The sequence below is a fragment of the Drosophila serrata genome, unplaced genomic scaffold, assembly GCF_035046125.1.
Source record: "Drosophila serrata isolate PLE 108 unplaced genomic scaffold, ASM3504612v1 contig_66, whole genome shotgun sequence".
Classification (NCBI taxonomy): Eukaryota; Metazoa; Arthropoda; class Insecta; order Diptera; family Drosophilidae; genus Drosophila; species Drosophila serrata.
In genome coordinates this window covers 388,668-402,636 of record NW_028256964.1, presented here as the reverse complement: position 1 = coordinate 402,636, position 13,969 = coordinate 388,668, and the positions used below count along the sequence as shown (strand labels likewise).

The following is a 13,969-nucleotide window of genomic DNA, read 5'->3' as shown; positions in this document are numbered from 1 at the left end:
TGGGATTGGGTTAGCTCTCAGCAAAAGAAGTTTTCTGCTTGAAAATATATCATTTTTTGTACATAAAATTTAACTTTATGCAATATTAAAATCATCTTTAACAATTTATTAACATTTTGTATGTGTTTTGAAAAACCACAAGTTTATTAGCCTTTTCCGTAATAATGATTCAATCGAAGATTTGAATGTCGCTTGAGCCCGGTGCGTTCTGGAAAATAATTATCAATTCAATAGATATTTCCTTTTTAAAAAAAGCAAAATATTTTCCTTAAATCTATATATTTATATACTCTGTATACATATATATTTCTTTATATTTTTTAAGCAAGAATTTAACTTACTTCGTGAGGAATCGGAATCCATTAAATTACTATCAAGTGGTTTGCATACTTCGGGCAGTTTTTCTAGGGAAAGAATGTTAATGAAATTATTTTTATAATACTAATAAAATGTAGTATTAATGAAGTATAATAATATCTTCTTATTGCTTTGTTGTAGATGCTTTAATTTAAACCTCATTTGCCTGCGTATATTTATATCCGCTAACTTTTAAAGAGACAGACCTATTTCCATGGTTTCTCCTGATACTGTTGTTAAATAAAAGGATTAATGCATTCCTTTAAAAAAAAAAAATCTATGCTATGTCCTTTCAAGTTCCAATACCAAAGCCTGTTGTTCATGTTATTTGAACGGCGTGTGTATTTTGCAAATTCGATTCTCCTGAGTTGAGACTGAACGCGGTAGGTAATATTTATATTGCGTGAACCACAGTGTTTGCTTTACAATTCACTGAGTGTGTGTGTGTGGTGTGTGTATATTGTGATGTGTGGTGTGTTCCCGGGACGGGATTTTGATGGACAGGAGACTGAGGATTGAGGTTTGGGGATTTGCGGGGGGAAGAGGACTTCAGGGATAGAGAGACACGTGCGTTGCCAAATATATCCCCTGTAAGCCCCTTTGTTTGTCCTTGTTTCTTTATTTTTCAAACGAATCGGACTTATCCCTTTCCTGTTTTTTTTATTTGTTAGCATATTTATTTGGAAATTCGATTTTATCCCCGATTCCGACATTCGCTCAATGCCTGTGTCGCCTAATTCGGCAGTCAGGACATCACTTTGTAGTTACGCACATGCAAATTTCGAGAATAACCAAATTGACGCATGCAAATCCTTTAAATTCAAAAGGGGGCTCTGTGATTTATCCTGTGTTATCCTAGTTAAAGAAAAATCTTATTTGTGACCCTTAATTTAGCTTGAATTTCTTAATAAGTGATATATATATATTTATCCAGCTGCTTTGAAGCACGGGCAGCCGCCTTGGCCGTCCAAGGACCTTTCCTGCAGCTCCAAGGACCTGGCCAATTGCCGGCTGCAGGATGCAGCACGCAAAGGTCAGCCCAAGGACAAACACCCAACGAGGTGCACAAAAATCCAGCTTCCCTATTAAAATCGATATTTAGTGCCTCCAGCAGAGATGCCCAAGGCAAGGAGAGATAAAGACAAATAAAAGTAAAAAGGATAAGAAGTTCTCTGGAGCTAAAATACATTTAAAATAAATTAAACCAACTGATGTGAGAATTTTAATTTAAGTTATTTAACTTCTGGCTTTCTGGCTTAACATTTTATTAGCTTTACTTTTAGGTATTTGTAAAATAAGTATTCAAATGGTTTATATAAATATTTAAATAGGTATTTAAGTTCCCTAAAATATGGCTAACATTCCTTTATAACTTTTTTAATATTTCTTTAAATTTAATAAAATTGTTAGGTTTATCTTTGAGATACTTTAGCTCTTTTAGCCATCTTCTGTTGCCAACACTAGACCGACTCTGGCAAATCTGGCGAATGGGGCGTGGTAAGAGTATTTGCATTAAATTATGCGACGAGCTGCGGAAATGTTTGGCATCAAATGAAGAAGGGGCTTGTCGAGGGGGTTACGACGCAGACAAAAAAATCAGAAAAAAACAGAAACCATGGAACAAGGCAGTACTGTGCACCGTTAAGTGCGGCGGAAGCAATTTTACTCTTCAGCTCTGGGAAAACCAAAGAAGGAAATATAAGGAAAGCAGCCACAACATGGCATAAACAACAAAAAGGAGCAAAAAAAAATGTAATAGAAATCCTTGAAACATCTGTGAACCGCTCACTTAGCCCCCCATCTACACATATATATGTATATATATACAAAATATATATCTCACTTTTGTATTTGAATACACACACACAGGTAAGCAAGTGTGTGCGCTCTCGCATTTTGTAATTGTTTCCTTTGCTGCTTTGAGCTTTTCATGTATGGCACACTGTGTCACCGCCTAATCCTTCAACTCATCTACCTTACACTGGGAGAAATTAATTGAAAGAGATTGTATAAGAACTACATAAAATATATAATAACAAGAGAACAGAAAGTGCAATATTGGTAGGAATTTTTTGATGATTTCTCCATACGTTTCTATCATTCATCTTGTATATAATAAAGTACCTCATACATAAAACATTAAAATAAATGGATCTATATATTATATCTAAAGTTAATCATTAGTAATAATTATTAAGCATTTTTCCAAGTGCTGCATTTAGCAAAGGGCCTTCGTCTCCCACTGCATTTTAATCGTCGTCATTATACGGCCATAAGGGTGGGCGTAATTTTCACATTCATTTCGTTTCACTCACTGTTTTTTCCAGCATTCATTTTCAGAGTACTTAAAAAAAGGGGAGAATATTTAAGAACTAAGGGCTAGAGACAGAAAATACAAAGGTAGCAAAGGCAAAAGAAGAGTCTACTATAAAATAAATAAAATAAATCAAAAGCTAAGAACAAAAATTCTACATACAATATAGAAACAACATGCCACTGAATATCTTAACATTTAAATGTAATATGAACCCTAGAACTTCCATAATTTGTATAACTAAAACAATCTAATTTTCTAAAAATCCTTAAAATACTTTATAAATCCTGGAACTTTGCTTTAAAATGCCACTTTCAAGGGACCACCGTCTTCAAAATAATTATGTCCATTTGTATGGCCAAGCTGTTCGTCATCTCTGGGACCCATTACACCCTTTTTCAGTTTGCCTTTTGGCCAAATTTACTCTGTAGATGACCGACAGCATCCCACTATCCTTCCACCCATCCTTTGACTTCCTTCCTTCCTTCCGGGTTGGCATTAAAACAAATCGACATTTTTCTCCGAGAGTAAACTTTATGGGGTCATCGGTGTAAAGATATTGTACCCAAGTTCCATCTTGGAATTTTGCACTGCTTTTCACCAGAGTGTGTGAGAGGGAGAGGTAGGGAGGGAAAGCGCTTTTCTTGCTCGCTTATTAACATAATGACCAAGGAGATGGAACGGACATAAGGCCAAATGGGCATTACAGGGGCAGCCGAGCAAGAACTAGGAAAAGTTGTCAAATAAACCAAAGCCAGAGCAAAAGCAAAAGCAGAGCGAGTGCTGTGCGGCCAATATTTCTACTCATTATGCTAATAAGTCCGCACAAGACCAACGTTGGGTAGAGCAAAATGCTTCAGTGGATAAAATCACAGTGAATTTCGGAAGGAAAATAAATTTAAAATCAAGTCAAAGGTATATGGGATAAATTCAAGACTAGAAAAACGTAAATTCGGGACTAGAAAAACTATTTAAAGTTTAAAGAAAATAGTGGCAGATACATGGGTTATCATTAACGGATATGTAGTATATAAACCTAATTTATTTAATGTATTAACAGCTCCCCGAAGTGACAGATAGATTCCTAATACTACTACAATAACTAAATAAAAGTAAATATTTTTCCATGTGATTAAAGTCAATAAATATATGATAAAGATAACTTTTTTCTTTAATTACCTGAAGTAGGTAAGAATTCTTACTGATTCATACTCTCTAATTTCGTTTGAAATGATGAATAAACAATGATTAAATTTCAATCTTTAATGTACTCTTTCAGGGTATTATAATTTAAGTAAAGAGTGAAGAAGTCATTTTCGAACCTATATATCTCATATATTCTTGATCAGAACAAAAAGGCGAATCTTTCTATACACATCCGGTCAATAAATAAATTTTTCAAAATTTTTCCAAAACTACAAAAAAGTTATAAAGGGTTACATCGTTATTTTTTTTAAATTGACAAAAATAATGAATTTGTTTAAATAATAAGATTGGTATGCAGATTTAAAACCAATTTTCCGAATTGAAATTAAAGCATTCTTGACTGAGTTAGAGAGAGAGAGGATTTTAAACTTTGAATTTTCAGAAAGAATTGTCATATAAAATTGTCCATAAATATTTATTCAAAGAATGCTAATATTTTAAGCTTAGTTTTAATCGATTTCCAAATCAATCCCATAATTCATTTACTAACTGCAAGGGTATAACACTTTGGTTTCTCGTAACTACATATTTCCCTTTCTTATTATTATTAATATGACTTGGTTTTTGTATTCCCAGCAAATGCTCTATTATGGTTAATTAATTTTAATAAGCTCGTGGTCAATTCATGTGCATTAAATTGCATTGAACAATCTCGTCACTTGGGACAGGGAGAAGCCACGCGATGATCCAGAAGTCACGTAGCACAAGACACGTTGCCCCGAAAGGCGGGATCATTTGAAGTCGTCAACCATTGAGCCGTGACGTAGAACGATTAACCGGAGGACGTACACGTATTTATATTTACGTACGTATATAGATTTTTTAAAAATTAAGCGGTTACGTCAAAGAAGGCACTACGTGTGTCATCAGGTAAATTTGAGGATAATTAGCCAGACATCATTGACGTGGGCGCCCCTGATTCCGGTCTTAAATCAAGCATAATTAATCAGTTTTAATATATATGATATATAAGCAAGTCTTGAAGAAATTAAATATACGAAGATCATAGATTTTATCATTAGTGTTCTCTACTTTCCGAGACATATCTTCTACTTTATACATTTAGATTTACTTTCCCACTCTCCACCAATGTATGCTTCAAAGGCATTATATATACCACAAGTTAGATACAAGTATAGTCTGAAGCTAGACAATCGGTCTCCAATTTAATATATATTGCCATCGGCACTGGTGACTAACAGTACTTTCTGGTCTGGCCGCTGTTTGGGGCCCCGATAATTATCCGTCGAACCTTCAACTCAACTCGCGTGCTTGTTGCCGGGCGACCGACAATCGGCCAAAACCGGTCGATGACTAATCACAATCAGGCGATGTTGTGAAAAGTGCCGCGATCTCAATTGCAATTGTATGGATCTTGATCGGATCGGTCTCTCTGAACAGTTAATGGGTAGCAACACCGAACAGTCAATGCCCTAAGGTCACAATATGGTCTTTAAATGTGCTCTTTGGAAGAACAGAAAATTCAAAAGATACTTATAGAAACGATATTTGATATTAATTTTTACTTATTTATACACTACAACTGACATTTTAATGATATTATTTGTTTAAATTTAAATAATACTATTTAATAAGATACAATTCTTAATTTTCTGGCATAAAATGTATCTAAAAAGAATATCTACTTAAGCAAAGATAAAGATACAAACAATAATGAATGCATAACAAGTTAGTTTCCTAATAAATTTTTTATAATTAAACATCTCCTTAAAATGACTTTAGGAAAATCCTAAATTAAGTGTAATTTTACATAGAAATATATATAAAATATTATACACAATATATACTTCACTTCAGTAGAGTATACACATCTCTGTATATATTATTTTCTGAACCTTTAATGGCGTGTATTAATTCGCAATTTCGCCTCAACAGGGGCGTCACACTATATTTTATGAAAGGAAACAGAGTGTAACTTTAACACCTGTTCTTAGCTCCTATGAAAGTCCAGAACAGACTGCTGTTTTGCTAATTTATAGATTATAAACCAAAGATCTAGGCTTAATTTAAAATCTTTATAAGCTACGCCAGTGTATGACCGTCCAACCGCAGCGGGAATAGAAATCTCACGGTGCCGTCAGCTTGTCTGGCGCGATTTCAGTTCAGCCTTTGTTGCTTTTGCCTCTGTCTTTTTTTATTTTTCCTTTTTTTTTGTTTGTAGTTTTATTTGCAGTTAGCCGTTGCCGTGTAATTGCAGGCAAAAAGGTGGCACAAATGTCGTTTTCCCTCTCTCCCTCAGATTTGAAAGACCCCTTTTATGAGGGCCCTAGAGATGGTCATGCAGCAATGGGTAAGAAGCTAAGGTTTTTATTAAACTTAAAATTTACAAAATAAATCATAAAAAATATATACAAAATTAGGTATTCTAATTAAGATATTAATTACTTTTATATTTAAAAAATGAATGTATGAATTATTTAAGAGTAGAGTGCAAAAGTGCCCTTTAAACATAGATATAAAATTTAGGTTTAATTAAATAATGAAGAGCTTCTGCCGATGTTTCATCATTAAAAATATATCAAAAATGGTTTTTATGTATAGTATTTAATTTATAAAAATATTTATTAATGGAGGTTATAAAACATGTTAAATTTTCATTGTAAAAGTATAGCTGGTAATAGTATTGAAAATTTCAATGTATTTCCTATAGTTTCCTTTATTTATTCATTTTACTTAATTTTTTGTAACGAATTCTGAAAAATTGTTAAGTTCAAATCTAGCTTAAGATATGGAAAAATTTTCAACATTATCCGGTACTAATAAATACCCTTTGTTTTGTCATATTTGTATCTATAAACCTTGACTTAAGTGACATCTCTAGCAAATCGCTTTTCTGCACCTGCATGTGGCTTGTTGTTGTGGCCATTTTCGTGGGACTTACGTAAGCTCGCTAAGGCGGCAAAATGAAATGAAATGAAATGAAATTGTTGTAATGGGCGATTCTCATTGCGGCACGCTACCCAGCAATTTCCAAGTAAAAAGCCCGCTCCTATGTACTACGAACAATAAATAACCAATTCCGCATTCAGTGAGATGTGAAAATTAACATTATAACAAGCCACGTATCCCATTTTTGATCTTTACTGGTTTTCATTGGATATGTTTTGTAGTTCAACTTTATAGAAAGCATATTTAATATGTTTAGTTTTGTGATTAAATTATTAGGAAACAGAAAAGGAAATTTACTTGAGTAGTCCAAAGATTGTATCTCATGTTAATGCTGACCAAGAATATATATGATTTATAGGGTCGGAAATGACTCATTGACTGATTAAAATGGTTTCAACAGCTTAAATATAAAGGTTTTTAGAAGAAAAGGATTATTATATTAAATTTAATAAAGCTTATATTATGACAGGATATATATAAATTCTTGTAGCATTATTATATTTGTTTTATTAATTTAATATCACTATAATTACAATCAAAACAATCTAGAGAGTAATTGTTTAGCTTCAGGCTGTCAAAAAATCCCACCAAAGGCATTCAACATTTCAGCATTCAGTTATTTCAAGCCAAATAAACTCTGCCTCTCAAATCTGTACATATTTAACCACAAAAACAAATAAATATATATATTTATAATATATATATAATATATAGCTTTGGTAAAACAGCTGTTGCCACTGCAGAAGCACCCCAAGTTTTGAACTCAAAGCGAAAGCTAAATGGCAGTCCGGGTGCGAATTGCGTCAGAGATCGTGTGAAAAGCTAATGGACGCTCCGAATGCCAAATTCAATTTACAAATTCCTCCATTTCCCCCCTTGAGATTTCCTCCTCTTTCATTTCGATTTCAGTGCAGCTTCCGATTTGGCCTGCCGCCTGCCTTTGCCAATTCCGCGGCCATCTTTCACTTGGCCATTTGTCAGCTGCAAAAGCTGACGGGCCACACACATTTGTCCCCTGCACCTGTGTGTGTGTGTGTGCCTCGTGGGTGTGCCACTGTGTGTATGTGTGTGCAAGTATCTGAGAGATGCAACAGAACCGAAAGATGCAACAGAAAAAAAAGATCAAAAGGCCTTGCTGCAATCAGGCCCTGGGTCCCTCAATGTAAAAGGGAAACCTAATGGGTATATTGGGCAGACAAAAATATATATACTGATATTTCTATATATTTTTAGTTAAAAAATTAAATTACAAATAAATAAGTTAATTTAAAAATTAATTTAAATTGAGTACGTATTTTATTTACTGTTTTATTTTAGCAATTCAGCTCTTTACTAATCAATTGTAATTACCTCTAAGATAATAAATTAAATATGGAAATTTTCAAAGAATATTTTTAGAAAAAACAAGACAATAAGACACGTCGGAAATAACGTCAGGATATCAAATTTGAACTAATTTTTAAGCTGTATTAATTATAATTGTGTTCAAAATTAGCATTCCATTATATTTTATTAGCTTATTTTCGAGTGTTCCCAGGGGTATATGGAAAATTTTAAGATTGTTTATCTTTCAAGTAATAATATTTACTAGTAAAATTATTTTACAAATTTATATTTAAATATAGGATCAAATCGGTAATCGACATAGCTATATTGTGATCAAGAATATATATATATATAGTTTGTAAGGAAATGATTCTTTCACTGCATTTCAAGCTTCTGACTAAACATAGAAAACCCTTGCAAGGGTTTAATGAACATATAAATAAATCTATACTATATTAACATTTTCCAGGATATATCCCCATTCGATCCGCATTACATCCCCCCATTTCCAACCTGCTTACGTATCTTGTTGATGTTTTCCTAGCTGAACTCTTCGTTGACGTTTGTTTATAATTTGCGTAGCGCTTCGATTTTATTATTTCTGTTGCTTCCTTCTGAAAATAATCATTTTATTTTTGATCGCTCTCGACTCTGTGCCATAAATTATACCACCAAAACGGAACATGTGTGCTTGTGTTTGTTCCTCGGAAGGTAAATGAAAATTTACCCTCAAGAAGTTCCCGGCACATAAATATCTTTACACATTTACACATGGATTTTCTAAGAGTTTAAATTGTAAAATTTATGAAACAAGTTAAATAATAGTTATTTAAGATATTTGTAGTAGTTAATTCTCTCCTATTTTCTCCTGAGGTACTTATTATCTTTAATTTTAGTATATAAGTTTTCCTCTTAGCAATCTTTGCACTGAAAATTTAAGTGAGCTGTACCCTCAGCAGTGTCAGTCTTCGTTATTTTGGCCTCACTGCAATTTAATTAAAAAAAATTGTAACAATTTGCCGTAAATTTCACATGAGCTTTGGCCAATTTCGACGTTGCATGCGTTCGGCTCGTGTGCGCGTATCTGTATCTACGGAAGAGTATCTATGTATCTATGTATCTATGTGTATCGTTCGAGTGTGAGTCAATTTAGTACGCACACGGACGTGCTTCATGATGGCGTATGCAAATTGCTGTGGGGCAGGTCGCAAAGCAGCATTATTTGTTGGTCTTTGCCGTTGCAAAGCCGTTCAAGACCATGGTTGCAAGTGCACTTGGAGAAATTACTGGTGATTAACATAATAACGCTGGGTAACAAATGAAAACAAGCTAGAGAAATGGGTAAAATACTGAAAAAGTATTGTATTCTGCTAGATGTTTAATTTATGCAAGTTTATAGTTAATTTTGCTTAACAAATTTGTACGAAAAATGTATTATAATATTACCTACTTTAAACAGTAAACAGAATTAGATTTAATTCAAAGAAAATGATTACATTTTTGGCAAACAAATTTACAAAAAAAATGCCACATGCCGCAGAAGCGTCATCAGTACTACCAAAAATTACAATGAACGCCAAAAGAAAGAGCAATTGCCAAAAAGTAGTATTTACAAAATGTATATAGTACATTATTATATATAAATATTTTTGATCGTAAACAATTTTCGTTGTATTTTATTTGGCACAAGTATTTTGGCCTAAGAGTAATTAATGTAAAGTATCTTTTGTTGCTACTCTCTTGAGTGATCTACGCCTAGAAGAAAACCAAGTTAAGAGCAGTCTTGTTTAAGGTTCAAGAACTCTTAAGATTTAGGCGATTTCTTAGGGGAAAAGTCTTTACTTAATATCTTTTTTAATTAAGGTTTTATTTACATTTTTAGTTTAAAAATATTATTTAATTATTTTTCTTTAAAACAATGCTCATGTTTATTCAAATTATAAGGAAACTGTTTAATAAAATATAATCAAATTCTCTTCCACATCAGCTGAGTATATTTTCCTGATCTCTTCGGTTTACAACAATTATATTTTTCACTCAAATACTCTTTGATCTTATAGTACTCTTGAGTTTTTAAATAAGTACTCATTCTCTCTTCTCTTCGATGTTAATGAGGGTGTTATTTTTTTAAGAGAGCGAGTAAAATAAAGATCGAGTGAGGTAGTTTTATAGAACGCTCAGCTGCTTTGCTCTGCTCTGAGATCTGCCCAGCTGATCGCTGCCTCTGCCTGCTGCGGCAGAGAAACGTGAACGTGACTCTTGTTTTTTTTCTCGTTTAATTTTTATTTTTCTTATTGTCGACTTTTTTTCTTTCTTTTTTTGTTGCTGGTTTTCCTTAGCTCCTTTGTTCGTTGGATCGTTTGCCAGCAGCCTCCACCTCCCCCTACCCCTACCCCACATCTTTGGCAAACTTTTTTATTGCCTCTGCCTCGGTCTCTGCTTCAGTTGACTGCAAAACCGACTGAGGCTGATCTTTTGCTTTAGCAGCAAATACACACACACACACACACACACACACACACACACACACACACACACACACACACACACACACACACACACACACACACACATACACACCACCATGGCATAGAGGCTTGCTTGCTTTTTGGTCTTATTTATCGTAGATTTCCTCATTTTACGCTTATTTGTTTTGAAATAAAATTAAACGACGCATGGCAAATCAAAAAGTAGCAGAAAAAACAAACAAATGAGGGGGGTGACGGGGGCCCAAGGGGAGGAAAAGCAAATGAACCGCAGCAGAAATGCATTTCTTTGATCAATCAGAGTGGGGTATATAGTTTTTCACAAAGGAAAAGTAAACAAAAATAATAGAAAAATTATTGTACAAAATTTATAATAATTAATTTATAGGGTGGGAAATGAACCTTCACAATATAACAAGCTTCTGACTTAAATTATAATCCCCTGAAAGGGCATAAAAATAATTAATTTAACATAATTTGCAACTTTAAACCCATTCCCTGTCATACATGTCGTATACGTAATATGCAAATTGTTTATCCTATTCAATCTTCATTTGCTTAGCTTGATTACCGTTAAATAATTGCAAAACTACACTTTTCTTATTATTTTAAATATTTTAAATTCAGTATTCATTAATAAATAAAATAATAAATGTTTCACTTAATTCAAAATTCATATTTTATATTGTTTTCAACTTACCATCAAATAGATGTTGCTTATGAAGTTCCTGTAGTAAAGCTGCCGTAGCTCCTAAATTGTTCAGGGTAAAGATTTGAAATCCAAACACTTCTATTTTCGATTTCAGTATTTGACAAATAAGATGTATGTAAAGTTCAATGAAAAATTCTCTAATCTGATAGGGATTTTTCCTAGGATCCTCTAGAAATTCATTGTTCATCTTGACAAGTTTTTTATACAATTGAGGCTTTAGTCTGGCGCCCTGTAATCTCTCTATAGTTTTGTATTTCTTATAGGTTTCGTATGTTGTAATTCCGATCAGAATGGGAACTGTAATACCAGCTTCCCGGACTTTTTTCACATAATCAATGATGGTTTCATGTTGATAGCACACCTGTGTGATAATGCAATCTGCTCCTGCATCCACCTAGGATAAGTAATTATTGGGTTAGGTTAATTTTTGATTAAGATTTAGCTTTGGTAATATATTGTTTAATTATGCTTACCTTTTCTTTGAGGAATTTCAAGTGTAATGTTATATTTGGAGGCATTCCTTTGGGTCTGTTGTAACCCTCTGGAAATCCACCCACGCAGACGGACATTTTATCTGTGAAAGATGAAATGAAACTCTAGAAATAAATTTACTAAAGCAATAAATATATTTCAAAAATATAAATAGTAGATATATCTAAAATATCTGACTTACCCTTTGATCTGGCTTTCGCTTTTACCACAATGTCTTTACTGTATCGAAAACTCTGCGAGGGATAAATCTCATCGCCTCTCAAGGCCAACACATTGCGAAATTTAAGATCCAGAAACTGATCGAGACGCTCTTCGGATAGTCTATAAAGGGTCAAGTGTGGCATTACGGGAATTCGTGGAGCCAGGTGCTTAGCCAGCTGAAGACTTTCCACCTGACCTACAGGCTCCACAAACCAGGATGACCTACCCAGCCAGGCTACGCTAACGAAGAGGGGTAGCACCGGCAAAAAACGGCTAAAATTCAGACACACGGGATGATTTTCGGTGCGAGGTAATATCTCAATTCCATAGTAGAGGCGTCGTTGTAACTGCCTTTCATCTATCAGTGGTCCAATTCGATGCTCCTTCAATGCACTGGGAAGTTCAGAGGCAAAGGTCACGCAGGGCACAAAGGGGGGAAGCTCCTGGCTGGGTGCCATTGTTGTGTCTTCGAAGTGAGCCATTGAAAACTGCCATTTCAGGTAGTCAGACTATTACCAATCTCCGATCTGCCCTGACGAATCTAGTTTGATATGGTTCAGGGAACGGTCTTTGGTATTATAACGATTTGATTCAGGTTTGGCATTATACTCCCCAGCATATTAATACACTATTTATACGCAAAATCTTGGCTTCCATTTCCTAATCATTTAATCTAGTACAAATAGCCAGAGAGTAAAGTAATTTTAAAACTTTGTCACTTCTAAATGGCAACAAGGACGACGAATCCACAAAGATTTATATCGATTGACATACACGTCGTATGCGCAATATGCGCATTGTCCATCCTAACGGCGTCATTTGTTTGGCTTAATTGCCGATAAATAATTGCAAAAGGCAGAGTTGCAAAACAACAGCAAACACACAACTCTGTGTCAACAAACTCAAGCAAAACGCGAGAAGAAAACGTTGGAAAATTCGCATTCGCACATCATTTTTCAGGCCCAAAGCGACAGCTGCAAAAATAAGCAAAAAGAGAAAGAAAACACCAAACGGATTTGAAGCGTCGTCGGCAGTGAAACCTTTTAGTCCCCCGGATTCCATCTGTGTCATGCGGGGGGAGGGGACAACAGGCGGAAGTCAACCCCTTGGAAATGCACTGAGAAAAATTGGGAGAAGTTTGCAGTCTATTTTCATTTCAGTCAGATGCCAGAGGCAAGAAGTAATTCATTTTCTGTACAATTACAACTTAGATTTAATTGGAAAAAATAAATCAGAAACTCTAAAAAAATTAACATATATTTCCTGCATTTATTATCATGAAATTCTTTAAGGTGATTTCTTAAAAAATTCCATGATAATAAATACAAGAATGTATGTTAAATCACTTTTCATTCCAGTGCATCGTCCTGGCACTTATCCCTTCTTCATGACCGATCAACCGCAAGTTACAAATGTCAAATGTTGTTTTTGTCAAAAAAGAACCTTTCAGTGGGGGGGCAGGGGAAACCTTAACACCCCATTCCCCTGAGGAAGGTGCGGTGACGCAACAGTTCTATTATTCAGGATGAAAACCGTCACAAATATGTCTACGCACTTCTTCTTTGGCTGTGATCCGTGACATTGACTGACATTGATGACGCACCAAGAGCCCAAGGATCAGCAACATTTCGCATATGCAAAAAAAGAAAAAAAGAAAAAGGGGAAGGAAGAAGGAATATCCGAGATCCATTCATCAAGCGCCGCTTTTGGGCCAGCTGCAGGACTCAAGAGTCCCGGCCATTAGCCATGTCAGTCCTGTCATTTGTTATTATTCGACTAAAGACCATATCCCATGGTCAAGTCAAAAAAGGGGTTGTCCCTTCCAGCTGCTTATCCTTTTCGTTTCCTTCTAATGCCAGCATTATGAATCCTAGACCACATCCGCATCAAATCAATTTAATCAAGTCACGCTTCCTTCGTAATCGAAATTATTACAAATTATTACGTATTTTAATATTACAATTT

The 13,969-nt window shown here is 34.4% G+C and overlaps 1 protein-coding gene and 1 long non-coding RNA gene across 2 annotated transcripts; both read right to left on the bottom strand.

Annotated features, from left to right (window-relative positions):
* Positions 1–85: 85 nt before the first annotated feature.
* LOC110181243 (uncharacterized) lies at positions 86–13,941 on the bottom strand. Its single transcript, XM_020948948.2, has 5 exons — positions 11,985–13,941; positions 11,785–11,885; positions 11,300–11,705; positions 342–404; positions 86–208 (listed from the first exon to the last, which is right to left on the bottom strand). Exons 1-5 carry the CDS (start codon positions 12,484–12,486, stop codon positions 147–149), a joined length of 1,134 nt encoding a protein of 377 aa, XP_020804607.2. The 5' UTR covers positions 12,487–13,941; the 3' UTR covers positions 86–146.
* LOC147644911 (uncharacterized) lies at positions 3,693–8,894 on the bottom strand. The gene is made up of 2 exons (XR_015272717.1): positions 8,783–8,894; positions 3,693–8,727 (listed from the first exon to the last, which is right to left on the bottom strand). It is a non-coding gene; the product is annotated as an uncharacterized LOC147644911 (long non-coding RNA).
* Positions 13,942–13,969: the final 28 nt, after the last annotated feature.

Bases quoted from the DNA above. Each gene is read 5' to 3' on its own strand.
- LOC110181243 (XM_020948948.2), bottom strand. From the start codon at position 12,486: ATGGCTCACTTCGAAGACACAACAATGGCACCCAGCCAGGAGCTTCCC. The intron at 11,706-11,784 runs GTAAGCATAATT...TACTTATCCTAG, and splicing joins TGAAATTCCTCAAAGAAAAG to GTGGATGCAGGAGCAGATTG. The intron at 209-341 runs GTAAGTTAAATT...ATTATTTTCCAG, and splicing joins GGATTCCGATTCCTCACGAA to AACGCACCGGGCTCAAGCGA.